The sequence below is a fragment of the Colletes gigas genome, unplaced genomic scaffold, assembly GCF_013123115.1.
Source record: "Colletes gigas isolate AHSC1104 unplaced genomic scaffold, ASM1312311v1 Colletes_gigas_Sc00033, whole genome shotgun sequence".
NCBI classification, from domain to species: Eukaryota; Metazoa; Arthropoda; class Insecta; order Hymenoptera; family Colletidae; genus Colletes; species Colletes gigas.
This window is the reverse complement of record NW_025106662.1, coordinates 1,390,850-1,411,775: the sequence shown is the minus strand read 5'-3', so window position 1 is coordinate 1,411,775 and position 20,926 is coordinate 1,390,850. Positions and strand designations below refer to the sequence as shown.

At 38.0% G+C, this 20,926-nt stretch overlaps 2 protein-coding genes across 13 annotated transcripts in view; one reads left to right on the top strand and one right to left on the bottom strand.

Annotated features, from left to right (window-relative positions):
* LOC122402145 (tyrosine-protein phosphatase Lar) overlaps window positions 1–20,926 on the bottom strand; it is a 564,511-nt gene that overhangs the window by 326,416 nt on the left and 217,169 nt on the right. The window lies entirely within an intron of this gene.
* On the top strand, window positions 11,578–13,963 carry LOC122402146. The gene has a single exon (XM_043404725.1). The coding sequence runs from the start codon at window positions 12,241–12,243 to the stop codon at window positions 13,234–13,236; it is 996 nt and encodes a 331-aa protein (XP_043260660.1). The 5' UTR covers window positions 11,578–12,240; the 3' UTR covers window positions 13,237–13,963.

Sequence of the window (20,926 nt, the reverse complement as noted above, 5' to 3'; positions counted from 1 at the left end):
TTGCCGAAGGAAGTAATAGCCGGTGGAAGCGTGTAGCCGGAAAATCTGTATCGTCTCCTCGTGCTTCCATCCTTCCCCGCCTAGTGCGGCTTGACTTTTCCTTGAGATGCTGCACGAGCGCATAAATTGGTGTAATTTCTCGTGCCGTTTCCGAGCGGTCTTCCATCCTTTCTAATCGCGTCGGGTAGGGTATGGTCGGTGCGGTTTCTGTTGTAATAACAGCCACGAGGCACGTCCGGTAGCGAAGGAGCTCTTCAACGTTTTCTCATAAAGCGTCGGTTGGATTGCTCGTACCCGGAGCCAGCCGATGGAGGAAGAAGGAAACGACGGCTAAACGGGTAAAGAGACGACGGGACGGGTGTTGTTGTAGAGAGGGGGGCGTAAAGGGAGGGAAAGAAACCCTGCCACGGCGGCGGAGAACCAGCGAAGAAAAGGGATGGAACCGAGTCACGACTATACGCACAACGGGGTATTTAACCAGTCAGTAAAGTCAGTTTTGTCACACTCGTTGCAAAAATTACGTTTTATCTGAAAATGGTACCTGCATAGCAATAAACTGCAATTATTTTTACCTTCACATCCATATATGGGTGACAGAGCTTTTCACTTTGGAACTAAAACAATTAGAGTGATGATTCTTAAAATGAATGTCGCTCCAAGATTGGCATACGTGCATCTTTTGTACCGTTTTTTAAACGTCGTGTTTCACGCTTCATTGGACTCCAATAGTCATCCCCCTAGTCGGGATATAAATGTTCAACTTACGAATCACGTGTTCATTTTAAGAATCATTACTGTACATCGTTAACGAATAAAAGCTTCGCCGGACTCTAACCTCCAAGTTGGAAGGGATATAAATGTCTTCAATTTACGAGTCACGTCTGGAGTTCATTTTAAGAATCATCATTGTAATTTTCAAGTTGAAATATTTATATAGAAGTTATTGGGTTTTAAGGGGGAAAGATAACTATTTTAACGCTTTCAAGAATGATTATTACGTAATAATAAATGGAAGAAATAATTCTGGCCCAACAAATTGATCAAATATTCCACTCTGAGATGCAGAGGGATCGTGAAGGAAGGATAAATCGAGTCGTGAATGTGATGTAACCTTCGTCACGCGATTCATCGTTGGCGTGCCGAGAAGAAACTTTGTCGGCCTTGCGTTAGCCTACATAATATGCCTTCGGGGGTACACACACGAGCCTCGTCGCAGCCTCGAACGCGAACCCGTAAACCCGAACTGGCGGTGCCAAACACGCAACCGCAACACTCGAAACCGTTCATTACGTCGATGCAACGTCGATCGTCCAGCCCCCTTTCTTTTTATTAAAGACCATCCTGGCGATTCCACAGCGCCGTGAGAAAAAATTTCAATGCTCTACCAATTTTTCGATTCCGCTTCGTCGATGGGTTCGAGCCCGAAGAAGCCGGATCGTGCGGAACAGCCTGTTCTCGTTCGCGTTACACGTCAGAGTCTACCTTGTTTTCATGGTTAAAAAATCGAGACTGGAATCTACTCGATACGAAGCTAACCTACTTTCCGGAATCTCCAAACTTGTTAATAGAGTTTAGTCAACCGCAGGAGAACGCGAGGGTGGGTTTTTCCTTGACGCTGACTTCGAGTCTTGGCGCAGTTTCGAGAAGTATCGTGCACCGGGGATGGTCAACCGGAAATAAAAGTTGCGAAACACGCTCAGAGTCAGCGATAAGAAGTCGAGTGATTTATCGATACTTTAAGTTAGGAACGATGCAATAGATTATAATTGTAAATTAATTATTATAACTTGCGTGTTAAATGAGAGTAAAGATTAGATTATTATTCTGGGTCAGACATTTCTTATGCAGTCCGCGATGAATAGGTTTGTTAATTTCAAGGATACAGTTGGATATACTTGACGGGGGTAATTTACTTTTTATGGCGTGAAAAGTAGTATAGCCCGATTATACGTGAAAAATTGGAACCGGAAATTCGTATATATCCGGGGTTGGACACGCATTTATTCAGGAAACTGCGCTTTCTTAACTCGAACTAAAACTCAACAACTTAGAGTTACTCTCCTTAGAATTGTTGGGTTCGTTATAAATACAGCTTGCATTAGTGGCTGTCGATTTGACACCGGAGAAGCTTCATTTGCATAGATCAGGGATGAAACCTGTGCATATAGCGCGACAATACTGTACAACTTTCACCCCGTACGAAGTAAGTCACGTTTCTCGACTAATATCCCGACTAAATTCTCTAAATTAACTTATAGGATTATAATAATTATATTCGTATTTCGAGCGAAGGTAACCATCATGAAAGCGTGATGCAAACGTGTGAACAGTTTCTAGTTCCGTAAATAGCAGCAGAGAAGCTCTATTTGCATATATCCGGGGTGAAATCTTCGCATATATTGCGACACTACTGTACAACTTTCACGCTATACAAAATAAGTCACGTTTGTCGAGTAATATCCGGGACTAAATTCTCTAAATTATCTTACAGGATTCCATAAAGTTACGTAACGGAAAGTATAATAATTATATTCGTGTTTCCAAGTAGAAAAGACGCACTTGTTGAACGAAGATAACCATCGTCGAAGCGTGATGCAAACGTACGAAGTAAATCGCGAAGCAAGCGATGTTAACCACTCTGTTTGAAAGAGTGAACTTCTCGAGGCGTTCGAGGGTAGAAAGGGCGATCGTCTTGGAGTTCGAAACTCGAACTCGAAGAGCGTCGATCGACATTTTGTTTTCGTTCGAGCGCGTTGAGACAGCGAATAACAATCGGGGAACATCATCGCTTTCGGTGGACCGTTTCGAGAGTATTGATGGTCCCGCTGTCATTAATGTCGTTCGGATCCCGCGGTCCGGGGTTCGACACGACGCAGACGACTGGAATCGAATCGACGGGACGGATACGACCATCCGCGTGCAATTTGCTATCGGTGTCGAGCCGGGCGCATCTAATAGAAAATCTCATAAAACGCGCATCGAGGATGAATTATTATACATATGTGATTCGGGGGGAAACGACTCGCGTGAGTAACGACCGTATAAATCGTAGGTGAGCGCGTACGACACACCCGGAAAACAATAAAATCTATATTTTAATCTGCGCCTGAGCGTCCTCGCGACCATCCCCCGCCAGGAGAATCCCTCCGCGAGATTGGTCCGCGAGGGAAGAGAAGCGAGAGGCTGGATTCTGCCCGATCATTTATCATGAACGAAGGGTTTCCCAACGCACGCCACAAGGGATAAAACGCGTAACTCTCTTCCTTCAGTCCCCTCCCACCATCAGTAGCTTCATCCCTTCGTTCGGTTTGGTTCTAATCTTCGTTGTCCTAATCGATCGGTATTTCGTTCCAGGCTTAATTACATCGATCTATCTTGGGCAGTAAATGTAACAAAAGTAGTTTAAATATTTGTTGAAACCGTTTCCATCGACGCTGAGAATGAAATGGTAGCGCAATAGGTACAGGTTGAAATTATACAGAGACACCATCTTTGAAAGTTTATTAGAATCAGCTTTTGAATTTCTTTCGTACTAAAATTACGTCATTGTGGAGGAGGAACATTTATATAGTTTTCCAATGAAATTTACTTTCAGCTCAATGGATGTATAAATAAGCAAAATTTTAGATTTTGGGGTAAGAATCAACACTGTCAAAACTGCATAGTCGAAAGTAATATCAAAGCTGTTAATTACAATATATTTTTGAAAAAACTCAGGAATTATTAGATCGAGCTTCTACGACAAATTCGACGACTCCACCACCATTTTAATTTGAAAATATTATTTTGTAATAATTTTAAAATGTCGTTTCAGCGATTTCCAAATCTTTTTCTGCGTCGATCGCTCTAATAAAAATATTGATCGTCGACAGGAACCGAACAGCTCCATCGTCGGGAGCATGATCAACAAAAAAGACGAAGATCCTTTGGAAGAAGGCAACGATCAGATTTTTTTTTTCCTTACCCCGTCGACGATCGACTTGTTCGTCATTATCCGCAGTCACGTTCCTCCAATTAAACGGAAGAGTTTCACGGCTTCGTTGGAAGAAACGACGCGGCCCTCGAGTGGCTAACGGAAGATTCCGTTCTTCGGACGAACGAAGAGTTCGGTCTCGTTAAGGTCTTGCGACGACGACTGATCTCCTTTCGAGCGGAAAGTGTGTGCAAAGACGAACCGAATCGGTTTCCAACGGAACGTTTCACGTAAACGTAGTTTCGGGTACGCCGCAACTGCTCTGTACACGTTATGGTAAGGTGAACCGCACGCGTCCTTGTACTTGCGGTAATGTCGACCGACACGGTCGTAAATAAGGAAACGGGAACCGCAACTTACCGACTTAATCCAAAGGCAACGGCCTGGTTTGCATACCATTACGATTACCGCTTAACCAAGCGACGCGACGTCGCGTATGTGTAGTAATGATTCTCAAAATTAGACGCAATTCGTAAGTTGAACATTTCTAATACAACTTCGTTTCTTTGTTAACTCTCGTCGTCTGGCATTTAAAAAGCTTATCTACTCTAGCAAGGTATTCTCAAAAATATGATGTTAAATTGCTCAATAATATGTGTATCTTCAAATTAAAATAAAATAAGGTGGAGCCTGTTGTACGAAAAATGAAATGTATTTCTGACTGAATTGAAATAAATAAATAAAGTTGTTTTGATGTTATATTATTTATAAATTTCTACCAATGCGTATTTATGTATTTTCCAGGAGGAAATATTGCATTAATCCTTTTGAGAAGGAATGTACGAACTGTTCTGTTTGTGATATTAGCGATGGCTCATCGTGTATCCAAAAAGTGATTGATTTGTCGTAGAATGACACAAATGTTAATAGTTTCAGTAAATCGTTGATTTTAAATGGACAGAACAGTCTCTCCGACCTCGACGTCGCTGCGTGTCAAATATGTCTGCCGATGTTCATTTTAAGAATCATTGCCTTGTGCCGTGTGCCTCGAATTTCATCCAGGGGAGAGTTTCGATTTTTTTCAGCAGCCGCGTCAACCGAATATCCTTCGGGCTTGTCCCGATAAAATTAGATTTTCCATGGAACTTGAACGAGAAACGGCTTAAAAGACTTTTTCCCGTAATTTCTGAAGCTGATCTTTAAATTGGATGACGTTTCTGCTAAGCGAAGTAATTAAAGTTGCCAAGGTTCGCCTCGGTATCCAGGCGAGATCGCTCCTGGAGAGGAGGCACACACTCGAGAAGGAGGGAAGATCGGTTTCCTGGGAATTTAGTTAGGAAAATAGGAAAGGGTCTTTATCCGTTTAATTTCTAGCTAGTCTGGTCGGTGCTCCTGGAGCGTCGAATCGCGTCGCGTCGCGTCGAGGGTCGTAAGAAACGGTTCGATTTACCGTTTCTCGCTCCGAGCGCCGACCAACGTTTCGATTCGCTTTAAATTCTCCTTTGGATCCCACCAACGCAGACAATTTGATTTGAATTTCGCGCGCGAACTCGTTCCGCGATATAACACGAAAATTCAATGACTTCCAAACGCGATGCATTATGGTACTAATACTGCTACCGAACGATGATTTATTGCTAATTTTTTCAAGCAATTTTTGGGACCTACTGGTAGCTCGATTTCGATGTTATAATTTTTCAAATTTATAATATCAAATTTTTTTTTAATGTATTCGTACGTGAAGTGTTCACGAAGAACAGATTTGTTTTACGAATAGCTCGAGAATGTGAAAATGTATGAACGTTAACACAAAATTAATACACTAAATTTTAATAAGAAATTTTCTCCCATTTACGTGAACACTTATGTAACAAGGACGGGAATGTTTTATCCGCTGAAAATACCAAATAACTGAAATTATTAGCTAACTTCCATGCATCAAACTTCGTAAATGATAAAGTTACGTATCCCATAACAGCGTCAAAGAAATTGTTTACAAAATCAACACACTGAACGTAAACAAGACCGTGTATACAATTTGATGTGTATACACGCACAGTGAAGTGGATAATTGTACCAATAACCACGAGTTTTCATTGTGAGTTTCAATAAACAAATCGATCGATATCTTAACAAAGAAATAAATTTAAATAAATGTCCATACAGAATATTGTATCCAATATATTTGAGGCGTCGCGATAGAGAAGTATTTGCTTCGATCAAAAACATAATCTCATACGAGCAACATAGATTTCTTTCAGGTGGCACTACCGTTTCCAATCTTATCATACTTGCAAGGCACATTTCCAATTCACTAGAATTTGGCTCTCAAATCGATATCATTTATACCGAGTTTCAAGAGAGCTTTCGATGCAGTCGAATAAATAATATTCTTATTTCAAAAGTGCGTAGCCACGATATTTCTTTCTAAGTTCTTCCTAACCTAGTTTTCTTCATTTTACAAAGAGAAATACAACTATGGAACTTGAAGATTCATACTGCAAGGTAATGGAGGTAACACCAAAAGTTCTTTGAAGCAGTCACATTGGTTCTATATTATATAATCCATTTATAAATGATATATGCAAATATATACATGAATGTAAATTTCTTTTATATGAATACAGTACCAAACTTTATCTAGTAGCCCTCTCACAGAATGACGCCATTAGTATTCAACTAGATTTTGAAAACTCAGCAAACCGAAGTAATACAAATAAAATGAAAACAAAGTTGGTATTATTAGAATAAATTTATAACATTATGCATACGTTAAACTTTTTTCTACAATTGTTAAAGGAACATAAAATTTATACATTACTTAGATAAACACGTAAATAAATTAATCTCAATTCAATTTTATTTCAATTAGATTGTATCTCAATTATATTAATCGTTAAAATAATCAGAAATAAAATTAAATTGCATAAATGAAATACAATATAATTGAATCAGCACAACTCTGGTACCATTTGGTACCTGTATAAGACCAAAATACTTATAGAATTCTGTATTAAATCTCCAATATTATACCATTACCTAAGTATTGTTTTTGCAGGGTGGCCAGTAACAGGCTAAACACGATCTTCCGTAGACGTACCAAGCTTGTTTATAATATTTCATATACAGAAGTTGGGTACCCGGTATACTTGGCAAATAAATACATAAATAGAATTCGTTTCTCCTTACAAAACTGCAATTAGTTCGAGTACGTGACTCGTCGGGCGACGGTGTTGACGTTCTAGTTTTCCGACGTACGCGGAAGGAAGCGTTGGACCAAGTCTCTCGCGGGAGAGCAAAGTTAGCACTTAATTCGCCGAGTTTACAGTTTGCGAGACTCTCAATAACCGAGGCTGAAAACGCGACTTTGGAAAAGAGAGAAAGATGCGCCCGGAGACGCCGCGAATCGAGACGAAAGGGAGGCATGATCGCGTGGCGCACGAACCCGGGCTTTACAAACACCTCAAACAGAAAGCTCGTTAGGGTTTTCGTCCAAGGCATTCGTCTTTCGAGCTGATTGCGAGGCCGCCTAATTAATAACGCGCCGATCTTATTTTTATGAGATTTCACGCGACCAAAGGAGAACAATGCAACCTGCTCGCCTAGAAAAACGGTTATCGTATTATTACGATAGAATTTCATATTTATTATAAATGAATTATAACATTTACAAGTAATTTTATTCAAAGTGTGTTAAAGACGGCGTAAATGGGTAGGCACGATGTTTGTGCTTGAATAATAGGTATGTTTTGGCATTTGAAACGGTCCTGTTTGTCTGAAGAGACTACCTCTACTGTGTAAAACTGACAAGATGGCACGATCACGATTTTATTTAAATGCGTAAAGAGAGTGTTCAAGATTGTGTAAACGGGTAGACACGATGTTTATAAATGATTGTGTTTGAATAATGTATGTTTTGGCATTTGAAACAGTCCCGCTTGTCTGATGAGGCAATTTCTACTGTGTAAAGTTGGTAAGATGACCACAAAGTGGCCTGTTAACGTTCTTTTGGAGGGTCATTTTTTATGATCTACTGCCAGTTTTTTGGGGAATGGAAACTCGTGCTTATGTGAATTGGTCGATCCAATACTCTACTGTGTAAAGCTGAGAAGATGGCAAGTGACTTATTAAGGCTGCTGTTTCTGTAGATCCATTTTTACGATCAATGGTCAATTTTTCGGAATGAAAACTCATGCTTACACGACACGTGACTATATTTTACAGTAATTTGTGACTCTCCAGACCACCGTAACGATTATGCTCGCGCAAACGTTAGATGTAACAGCTATTAAGAGGATCTAATCAACGACAGAGGTAGACGTAAAGAAAATAACGGGATAAACACCGGTGTAGGAGTTCTTTTATCGTCGACAAAGTGGAAATAGCACTCAATGATTTGCAGTTCTAGCATTGGGAAGGATAGCGCACGGTTAAACCTTGCGATAAACTTCCACGGGCCGGTCGAGGGAAAGAATAGGCGAACGGGATGAAGAAAAGCGCAAAACGTACTCGAGACAACGTAGATGGGCTGTTAAGATACGAACGTGAAGATTCCTCGAACGAAAGCAAAGCCAGGAGTGCGGGTAAGAGAGACAGAGAGATAGATAGAAAGAGAAGAAACGAACTGTAAGGGTCAACCGCGTGCAAGTCAGGGCGTAATTTTCCTTCCCGGTGAGATTCTTTTGCGGGGAACTCGCGGATAAGCCGATTTTACGGGTAACTTCCGACAGAAATCAGGAATACAAAAAGTCTTTCGCCGAGGGAGACCGGATTTCCCGATCGCTTCCGAAACCCTGGGATCGTCTACTGCGACTTTTGAAACGCTGGAACGAGACGGGGAAGAAGAAGAGTCGAAACTAACTCAGAAAATGAAAAGTAAACGGAAAACCGTCGCGAAGAAAGACTCCCGGGGTAGGAACACTTTATAAGAAGAAGCGTTTCCGTAACAATTTTGCCCCCGGTTACGTAACAGGATACTTCGGAAAGAACGATTCGATCTTCCAAACTGGAGGAACACGGGCGTTCCTTTATGAACTTTTTCTTCGAACGCTATCGATGATACATAGCTTCCTCCAGAACTTGCATGCTTGTCGTAAATAATAATGGCCGTATAAACACTGACTGGTTTTTGAACCTTCGGATAGGAATTCCCCCTCCCTCCTCCCCCTCCCACGAATAATCCAATTTAACTCGAGAGCCATGCACAGAGTCGATCAAAAAAAAAAGGATAGGTTCGCCGAGACTTTATTCTAACGGTATAAAATTTTGTAACTTTGTAATCGTGGTTAATTTCAGGGATGTGGTTGTAATACTAGTTGAAAGGGATAACTTACCATCGGTTTTTATGGCGGTAATATTGGTAAAAGCGAACTCTTTTTGGTGCAACAAAAAGATACGGTTCCTTGAAACAGTTAATTAAAACTTTGATGTAGGTACTTTCGATACTTTCTACAGATATTCCGAAGTCGTATCCGATTTTTGGAAGGAATCTAAACAATTTTTCACAACAAACTTTCACAGATTTTTTCCGTACAAAATAATTTCTAAAATTATTAGAAGTTCTGATGAAATGAAAATTAAACACTTTGTATTTCCTAAAAAAGAAATTTTAAAATTATTAAACGCTCCAATATGAAAACATTCTCCTATCGAGAATCGATACGAATTGTCCTCGAGAACAATTTTTCAGTCTAGAAGAGGAATAAATTAAATATTCATATTTGGTATTCAGCGGAAAATAAAATTCTGAATGTACAGAATATTCTTGTAGGAGAGAAATAATTTTATTTTTCTTATGGTCTTGGAAATTTATTTATCCGTCTTGAAAAGGGAGGATATTCGTACGAATAAAGTGGAATTTCGTTACAATAGAATTATATCTCAATTTCAAATTTATCGTCAAGTTTAGAAATTCAGAAACATCACATTCCTCTAATGTGCCTGTTTTACAGTAAAATTGCACAATGGGGGTTTCCTCGCCGATCGTAATAATTTAAAAATATGCTGTGGACGGTACATTTCCAAGTATCCTATTGTGAAACGTAATTATAGCTCATTCTTCGTTTTCAAGATGTAATTACTATAAACTATATACTATATTTCGCTCATAATGGTTCGAGTTGATTCGGTTCTGTTCGCAAAACAATAACGATGAATAAATAATTGTAAATTTAATATAAATTATAATTACATACTCGTGCTTATTATCGAAGCGCCCCTAGCAATAATCAACCCTTTGTGCGTGCACGATGGAACTTCGTCCGTAATGAAATGAATTTGTGCTACAATTCAAGATTTCTAATAATCATATCTTTAAAATGAAGCATTACGTTTTCGTAGCAAAATACTCGGAAATATTACTGAAATTGAGGAAGATGGCTTTTCTCCGTGCAGTTTTACGTCTTATTACATATTCAATACAAAAGAACTTCTTGAATTTAGTGTGCGATACATTTAGTATGCAATATTATAAATTGTACAATAGCATACAATATATAAGTTTTGATGGAGTCGTGGTGACATACTTACGCAAATATAAACGAACGTTCTTTTAGAAAAGGAACGACACAACGATTTCTTAGTTTATGTTTCTTTCTTTCACAAGACACGCGACGCAAGGAAATTTTTCAAAGTGGCAAATACCGTGGCGATTCGGCCGAGAAGAATCGCGAACGAAACGATCGTCTTTGTTTGGGCGTATCGCGGTTATATTACATCCGTTTCTAAACACGCGAACCCGTACATACTGTTAATAGGTATTTATCGTTCTTTTATGGTCGAAAACGTGCTAAACGCGTCGTTAAAGATGTTTCAAGTTTCGACTTTGACGATGGTTCGTCGAGAAATCTACCACGATACGAAAACGATTTGTACGTAGAGTATTCGAACCACAATTGCATAAATTGTGTAAATGGTTCGTGTACACCGACGTTCATTATCATTAAATATAAATGAATTTCTATATCTATTCAGTGCTCAAAAACATGTATTTCTGGTCTCAATATAAAGTCTCTAGCCAATGAAGTAAATTTTAATATCAGCAGTATTCTGACCGTACAAGGAGTAATCAATATGCTTTTCAATGGAGTCTTGTATGATAGAGCTACTGAGATTATTAAAACATGCCTGTTTATAATTTAAAGTCTCTTCTAACCAATGAAGTAATTTTGAATGCCTTCAATATTTAGTCAATAAAGGAAATATAGATTGCCTTTATTATAAAATTTAAGTAAAATACTTTAGTAGAATTAAGGAACGATAAAAGCCTACACAAACACCTGCGTTGTCTGTCAAAATTAATTAACATGCTAAAAAGGTAGAAAATTTAACAGTGAGTTCTTAAATATTTTGGAAAAATAAAAAGAAAAGAAAATTCAACTTCAAGAATTTATCGAGGAAAAACTACTCGACGAATCGATTTGATCGGAGAGGGGATACATTCTGGATTATTTGGAGGAATTATAGAAATTTTGTACGAGCCAATATTCGAGCGCCGTGATTGGTCAGTGTTTTTCGTTAATAATTAAAAAATGAAGCACCATCCAACATTTTTGCAAAGGAAATTGTTGTTCAGAATCGTCTCATCTACCTCCATTTCCGGTTCTTACACTATTTACGAGACACCCTGTATATGTATATACATTTTGTAAAATAAGTTCCCGGAATTTCTCACTTTCAAATTCCACAGTGAAGCAACATTGTATTCAGTTGTTACGCTAAATTTGATCGCAATATGACAACCAGTGTGTTCACGGCAGTTATTTACACCAGTCGATCTCGAGTGTGCTCTGCGATTTTTGCGATGGAAGCGTTAAAAATGTTAGAGAAAGCATATGGTAAGTGATGCCTATAAAAAACGCAAACATACGAATGGTACAAGACATTTAAAGAGGGCCGAGAAGAAGTGCAAGATTTGCCGCGTGCCGGCTGACCGTCAATGGTTTCGACTGACAAAAACATCGAAAAGATAATAAAAAATGGTCATCGATAATCGTCGCCTGAGTGTTAGAGAGGTGGCTCATGAAGTGGAAATGTCTCACATGTCCGTGCGTAACATTTTAACTGAAGTTTTGGGCATGAGACACGTCGCTGCACGACTTGTTCCGAAGGAGCTGAATTTTCTGCAAAAAGAACATCGAAAAGCAGTTGCTGAAGACATGATTTCACGAGTTTCTAGTGACTTTACTTTCATGAAACGCATCATAGCCGGTGACGAAACATGGATTTATGAGTACGATATGTAAACAAGTCAACAATCTTCGGAATATCGCTCAGAAAATGAACCAACCCGTAAAAAACCGCGTCAAAGTCGCTCGAAAATTAAGGTTATGCCTACTGTTTTCTTTGATTATCGTGGTGTTGTTCATTCGGAACTCCTTCCAGATGGACAAACAGTAAATAAAGAATATTATTTCAGCGTCATGAGACGCTTGCGTGAAAATATTCGTCGGAAACGGCCAGATGTGTGGAAAAACAATTGTTGGATTCTGCACCACGATAATGCTTCGTCGCACACATCGATCTTGGTACGCGAATTTTTGGCCAAGAACTCAACAAATGTGATCGAACAAGCACCGTATTCATCAGATATGGCCCTCTGTGATTTTTTCTTATTTCCGAAACTCAAATTACCCCTTCGAGGAAGGCGTTTTGAGTCGATGGAGGCCATAAAAGAAAATTCGCAGAAGGAGCTGAAAGCGCTACCTTCTCCAGCGTTTAAAAAGTGTTTCGAAGACTGGGAGAAGCGTTGGCGTATGTGCATTGCTTCTGATGGGGCCTACTTTGAAGGCGACAAAATAAATTTGGATGATCAAGTAAGCAATTTGAGTTTTATTTACAAATACCGGGTACTTATTTTACATAATGTATATATTATTAAAAGAAAAAAAGAATCGATTTCTAGCGCTCGGGGTAAAGCCAGAGAGGCACGTCGAGATCCCTCAAGCTTCCATCGAAATTCTTCCGAACGTTGGCTCGCGCAGGCCGACTTTTTGCGCGAGCGATACAAAGGAGTGCTCCCCGGAAATGGATTTATTAATCTTGCGAATGGGAAAAGGTACGCGTTATCGATCCGTCCGGCGGCAAGGAAGGGTTTGCGCCGCGGTAAAAGACGGCAAAAGCCCCCGCCCTCTCGCACGGAAACCTCGACGATGAAATACCAAGACAGTGTTCTCGCGTTACGTTCTCGACCGCGCGAAAGTCGTCGATTCGATTTCTCCGGGTTTTACTATCCGGCGTCGAATCGCACGGTGGAGCCTCGTGAACCCTGTAACCCGATCCCGTGGAACAAAACTTTAGGCGCAATTGCACAACGTTACCGGTGACAGCCGGCAGACAAGTTTTCGGTGCATGCGCCACGGCGAACTGACAGTCACGAATCGAGCCGTGAGGCAAGATGCGTCGCGCGGACGGAGAAAAAGCATCGCGGAAAGTAGACGCGACGTAAAATTGAAAATGTAACGGGAACACGCACGAGCGCGCCTCGGGGTTTCGGAAACCCATCGGCGAGGAAAGGCGTTGACCTCGCCGCTGCATCGTCTTCGGGGCGAAAGCCGCGAGATACAGTTGCTCGCGAATGTATTCCAACTCTTTCGATCTGCATCGTTGCAAAAATAAAATATATACAAAAATTCACGGTTAATTTTCAGTTCTCGAAAAGGCACGAGTCTTTACTATGGGCCTTTGCAATATACAGGGAGTTCGGCCACTCCTGGGAAAAATTTTAATGGGAGATTCTAGAGACCAAAATAGGATGAAAATCAAGAATACCAATTTGTTGATTCAGGATTCGTTAAAATAATTCGATAGTAGTTCTCACCATAGACGAGGTATACAAGTAGTCTGGGGCTCTAGAGCTCCATAAACACGCATTGTTTGAATTTTGAATCATTAAAATCCTTCAATTCGTCCAGAAGTTACGATTTTTTGAACATACACACGAAATTTCAAGGGAATCGTTCGTTTCTGGTCAGACATTGTATTTTCGGTAAAGAATTTTCTCGAAAATGGTTAAGATTTCGGGGGTATGTCTATTGACAAAAAATTATTGTAATTGACCCCCGTAACCGAAAAGAATTTTCCCAAAATGAATTGAAATTTTTTAATTTAATTTTCTAATAAATTTTTTACGAAGCCTCAATCTATATATGAGCCGTTTATTTTGAAAGTTGCGTAAGTCCATTTTCCAAAAAAATCGAGTTAGCTACCTTAATAGTTACATTTTTACATGATCTTTTTATTCTGAAGCATTTCATGTTACTAATATATTTAAAATCATTAAGATTTTGTAACACAAAAATTTGCTGGTTAATGAAGTGATGAAAAAGTTTATTTTGAAAGTGGTGTAAGTCCCATTGTGAGAGTTTCAAATGGATATGGAAAATATTATGCAATAAAGTTTTATGAAATCCCAGCTTTTTTATTTTGTTGCATAGTATTATCAAAGTACCAGTTGAATTATTAATGTGAAATGAAAAAATACTGACGGTAAAAGAGTAACTTGGTTTAAAATATGTTGGCTGAGATTTTTGAGAAGCGATCCATATAAGTTATTCTACAAAACGACAACAAACGAGGATGCACCATTCAAAACATTGGATTTACTACTGCAACGAGGAAGACCGAAAAACTTTAATAATATCAAGTTGGTATCACTACACAAAACAACGAGACCACTCACAAACCTAAAATACAAGGACTTAATGGATTTATTACATATATACCACCTGCACACCATAGTTATTTTAAATCCCTCCCACATACACAAACTGGAGAAGACTGAATAATAATTAATGAAACAATATTAATTTTAATGTAAAAATTATTTAACAAAGAATATAAGTTGAATATTTTTTTGATTTTATAACATAAAAGTGTATACATTTATTTTTATTTCAAGGGACTTTTCCCATGGACTTGTACTTTCTTAAGAATTGAAAACGTCATTTCACGTTATTTCTTAAATACTGTTAATTATGCTAATTAGGATGATAAATTTGACACCCTTAGAAACCCAAAAACATAATTCTACTATGTCATCTGTTACCCATATTTTTAAATTTAATCCAACGCAAACCCTTCAATATCTCGATTTGAACATAAATGGAATTACGCCACTTTCAAAACAGACGGCTCATATATATATATTACTTTACTGTAATCTAGTTTCAGAATGAGTTTAAAAATTCCCTTTTTAAGCATATTAAACGTTTGAGGTATCCCGCTGGGAATTTAAAAACCTATACCTCTCCATGGATACGAGTGTCCTACCGTAGTTGCCAATAAAACGATCAAGACTCTCGCATTAGGTAAGCATTCTGAGGTCGTCACTCGTATAGACATTTCGACGGTGCAGGGGAAACTCAATTTCAGTCGTATTGCCGGAATCGAGGAAAAAAGAAGCACATACGGGATTCGAACTCGCGATCTTCGCATTTGGCGGCCAGCAGAGGTATGCGAGAACTCGAAAATGTCGGGTCGAGTCGGGAGGAGAATTTTTCTTGGAATCAATTTGGAAAAAATCTCACGATTTCCAAGAAGGTCCGGATTCCCCCAAAATTTAAATTACAATTTATAAAATTGCAGAGTTATGAAAGGTGCAAGACGGAATGAAAATGATGCATCGAATTAGTAATACGCGCATATAATATCGTTTGTACAATTTTTATTACTGATTGGATGCATTTATTTTTACTCCATCAGCTTTTATAATTTTTGAATTTTTTAAATTGTACTTTTTCCGAGAATCTCAGATGCATCTGAGAATTTTAAATATTCGTGGGTCATTCTGGAATAAGAATTAGATCATACGGTATTAGAGGTAGTTTCCAATTTCTTCCAAATTTTTAAAAACGCGACCTCAAACCTATATTTAAAAAATAAAAATTTATTTATTATTTTCGACGTTGGAAAATTTATTCTTCATTCTGGAAAACATTTATTTAGAAAGGTAAGTCCCTTCCAAATAAAACTAAAAGAAAATATATCTCGATACGATAAATAGTTTTCGAGATAAAAATTCCGAAGTATGACCCATTTTCACAAAAGTTCTTCAAGAGTTTTTAGAGGTCTGTATCTGTTTAATAAACTCGAAACTATCAAACTGATGTCTTGAACTAGCCCTAATATCGTATGATTTACACTGTATTCAATTTCAAACAAAATTCCAAAGGGAAAAGGACTGATTTGGCGTGAAGTGACCCTTCTAGAAATCTCGAACCTTGTCCTACCAACCTTGGTACCATTTCGGTGTTAACGATTCCTTTTCTTTTTGTGGGTTTGGGGACTTTCGGACCCACACTGTGTCACTGTAACGATCCCCTCGTAGAACGAGGCTATGCACACGAAAAAACTTGCTTCGAAAAGAGAAGGAAAACGATGTTGAAGCATTTTTACCGCGGCAATTACCGCGATAGTATTCGAGCCTGTAAGGAGGTACGGTTATTACGGCAGTTATTGCGAATTATGGTGCTACTATGTGGAACGGCGACACACTCTCCTGCGCCGTCCATACAAATGCGACCACGAGCCGAGCAAAGGGGCCGGGAAGGCGTACGCTGCCTTCCTCGGCTTCCTCTACACTTCTCGAACCCCATTATAATAGTAATCGATAAGTAACCCTACTGTAATCGTACGTGCGGCTAATGGACCGTTTTAAAGTATACGACGCGATACGAATCCAAGTCGCGGCGAAGTTGCCATCGAGTGGACGACTGATAATGAGAACTCAGGAAAAAAATCCTTTGGAAGAACACAGCCAGCGACAACCATCTTTAAAATGGGTTATTGGAGCTTCGAAAAAGTTTACGGGACATTTTCAAATGTGAAAAAAAAAGAATTGCAAATTAGGACTAGTCGATTCTTAAAAAATATCCATATTTAAATTCATTTATAATAGGGAATTTATTCAAAATAAGATTCCGTATTTAAGCTTGACTATTAATAATTGTTTATGGATTCGTCAAGTTGATAATTAATTCATAGTAATATAACATTTTGTTGTCCAATCGAATGAAATATATCATTGTATCCCAATATTTTTTTCCGCAGAATGATGAAAGGATTCGATTTATGAAAAAAAAGCATAATGCAATTTTACCATTGCACTTATAAAAAAAATACGATCCTACAAATGTAGTGCTCTTGGAGCCATTTGTTTTCTTTCATTGACATTTTTCTCTAAATGCACTGATAACGGAGTTATGGGATGAAACATTTGTGTGGACCATCTTGTATGTAGTACGAAAAAAAATGTGGTTGCAATATATTCCAGACGTCTGTCAAATACACTACCAAATTCACACGTTCGTTAACAACATAGATAGTTATTTAGGAAAATAATAATAAGGAATAATAAGGCAAGAGAAAATGACCGATGTTTTAACTAATCTACTTAATTTTATTATTTATCGAAAAAGCCACTTAAGTAATATATTTTATATTTTTTCTAATGAATTAATGATGATAAATCAATAATAATTATATCTTTTCACGTGACTTTTTTATTACACAAAGTTTCAAAATAATAAATCATCCATTTTGTACTAAACAATAATACAGTCCATTGTGAAATTCACATCTTACTTTTTAAATATTTTTACCTTTCGTTCGTGCAATTTAATTTTTCATCTTTTATATTCGAAGCAGAGAATCTGACAAGAATCGGTTATTTTATTAAATACCTTTTGCAGATAAAATCTGATAAAAATTCCATACAAAAGTAAAATAAAGCGACGTTAACAAAGTTTCTGATTCGATTTTCTTAGGATCCAAACCGTTTTCCGAAACAAACGATTGAAAAGAAGGGGCTGTTCTAAAGTTTCAATTTTTTTGGTCTTATTAGTGGTTTTAGGGAAAGCCAATGAGAAAAATTCTTTTTTTATAATTTCGATTCATACCATAATCACAATCATACTAATCAAGAATCCTATTAATTTTTCCATTTCAAACAAGCAGAGTGATCGCAATCCAGTGGGACACTTTGTCTAAAAGAAACCTTGTTCAGTGACATATAATTCGCTAAGTTTTGATTATTTTCCCTTCAAAAAAATTGTGAACATTTATAAAACATAAATAAATCTATATGCAAGATATCGTATTTGTAGAAAAATTCTTAAGAATTCAAAAAAATAATACGCTAAACTAGAATATCTCCCTGACATACACTTATTATCAGAATATTTAAGGGGAACTTCTAAATTCGAAAAGCAAGGACAAAACGTTATACGGAGTTCGTTACGGTGGCGTAGATTGCGTGTGCTGAAGCAGTATTTGCCATTGTCATCGATAAATGGGCCCGGGAACGACGGATTGATCGCGCCTCTTCGGGAGTCGCATTTAGAAAAAGAAGCGGCGACGAAACGTTTATCTTTCCCGACGACAACGTTACTTCGGCCTCTTTATTTTCCGACTTCCATCCTCGCCGAGTCTCCCACGGGATCAGCTTCCCTCGACTCTACTCTCGGAAAACGGCAGACCCTCGCGAAAGGCAGCGATCCATCATAAATTTAATATTCGAAATTTCAGGAATGTTCCGCACGCTTTGGGGGCCATCCGTTTCGACCGACGATATAAATTCGTCCGATAATATACTGGCAACGGGAGTTAGTCCCGTTAAAAGCCCAAAGTACCGTTTCCACCTTCGAGCGATGTAAAAGCGAAACTTTGCAACGCGAAACCCGCGGCAAACCTTTCCCCGAAAACCAGACTCGTATATTTAGCGACATCCGCGAAATTTAATTATTTAAGATTAATTTATTTTCCTGCCCGAGGAATTGCGCGGCCGAAATACACGCCGGGCTCGTTTGTTTCGCTTTCCCTGATTTTTTGCGCCCCTGGTAAAGCATCTCTCGCCCGAGAAAAAGTAGTGAAATAATTTAGACGCACCCAGGAACAAAACGAACAGCCCGCGTCGCCGTACGTTTAGTAAATCAAAAACGTCGCGGAAGGTATGTGGGAATTTCAGTACGCCGGATTAGTTGTAATTTTTCGGGAATCGGACTTTCCACTTTCCGCGGGGTAGAATTATTTTAAATCAACGAAATATTGTTTCCAGTTTGGTCGCGAAAGTATGCCAACTCTTTCAATTGTTAACAAATAAAATACACGGGTTTAACGTCCACTGTCTTGGAACAGTCTAACATCGGGTATTGAAAATATAAAAACTTTACATGCGTGCAGTTCCGAAACTATTAGTATTTTATTAATTATTGAGCCACTGTTAGAAGCGGCAAAGACTCCCCTTTAAAATAGTTTTTGGTTTATGTCGATCCGACTTTCCGTTTTTGAGATATCATCGTGTAAAGAGAAGCGTAATTTTTAAAACTTCACTATGTCTCCGTCTGTCTTACGTGCAATAGCCTATTAACGCGTATTAAAAATACTAAAACATTAGACGCGTGCTGTTTCGAAACTATTAGTGTTTTATCCATTATTGAGCCATCGTTGGAAGCGGTAGACCTTCCCCTTTAAAATGGCTTTTGATTTTTGGCGATCCGACAATTGCGTGACGCGGAAACGTAGTATTTTCAAGAATTTACTGCGCACTCTTTACTATCTACGCGCGCAAGGCCATTCGCCTCACGTCAATGAAACGTAAACAAACGCTCGGACCCTCGTATTTCCGGAACTAGCCACCGCATCGACGCAAAACTAAAATCCTCATATCTCCGGAACTAATAAAGCTATCGATTTGTCCGAACGCTCGTTTTAAAGGGCATTTCATCCTCTATCCAATGACTATACCAGCTACTATAATTTTTACTGTCTTCTATGTTTATTTTCACATTTACTTTGACTCTACATAACCAAAGAAGTTTCAGTAATTCCTATTTATTATACGACTTGTTTGCGATAAAACTATTAATATCCCTGCAAGATTACATACACAATCATAATTAGTAATCATAACGTAGGTTAATCGTAGTCTATAAACTAAAATAAGAACATGTTACATGAAGTCTGTTTGAAAACGCTTTGTTAGAAAGTTATAGGCAAATATTGAATGTAATCTGAATATCCGCGTAACAGCATATTCCAAGTTTAATAATACGATAGTGTTTACTTTGCCTGTACTTTCATAATATTTCTCGTCTTCTAATGATTCACTATAGCCACGGTTGCTTTTCAGTTATCGTATATAGTACCGTGCGAGTCATTAATATCGCGTAATAGCATTAAAATGCTAAAAGAACTTTCAAATGAAAAATATGACGACAATAAGTTTAATCTGCTGTACGAAAATGTCAGCATATTTATTAACACGTACAATATTTGCCTATAATTTATAATTTTGTAACAAAGCGTTAACAAATTTCGTATAACATATTTTTCATATTTTCAGTGGTAGATTATGTGGATTCAATTAGAGAAAATTTCGAATAAAATACTTGTTAATGAAAAACTCGAAAATAGCACAGTTTCGGCATCTTTTAAACGCTCGAAGAACAGACTTACGCTATTTTCTGTTGATGAACCTTATAAATAGAATATATTCGCGTCGAGTTCGTTATTGCGTGCATAATACGCGAAACGAATTAAACGTATTTTGTACACCATAAATTATCCCAACATCTCAATTATGTTATCTGAAAGGACATGTATCGAAGTATAAGTGAAATAATTCTTCATAAAAATCGATCAATATAATATATGTATATTGTTGCAATAACGATTAAAATAAATTTATTTTGGTCGAATAAATGAGACAAATAGGTATAAATCGTAAAATTTCAACGATATATCGTTCGTAAACAATGATGTTTTACTGTTTTTCAACGTTTACACGGATTAAATTATCTTCAATCGTTCAAAAGTTATACGTGTATTTTTATTTTCTTGTATTCATTTACTTCTCATAGATGGAAACAAAAGGCCGCAAACAAACTTCGTTTCCCCGTTTCTTTTCAATTTTTAATAGCATATTTGATACGATGTACCTCATTTTTCCTTTTTTATTGAACTTCACGAATTCAATGAGCGTATAAATGTTCTTGTTATTACTTTCATATTCAATTT

Excerpts from the sequence above, each read along its gene's own strand:
- LOC122402146 (XM_043404725.1), top strand. The coding sequence starts at position 12,241 with ATGCCTACTGTTTTCTTTGATTATCGTGGTGTTGTTCATTCGGAACTC.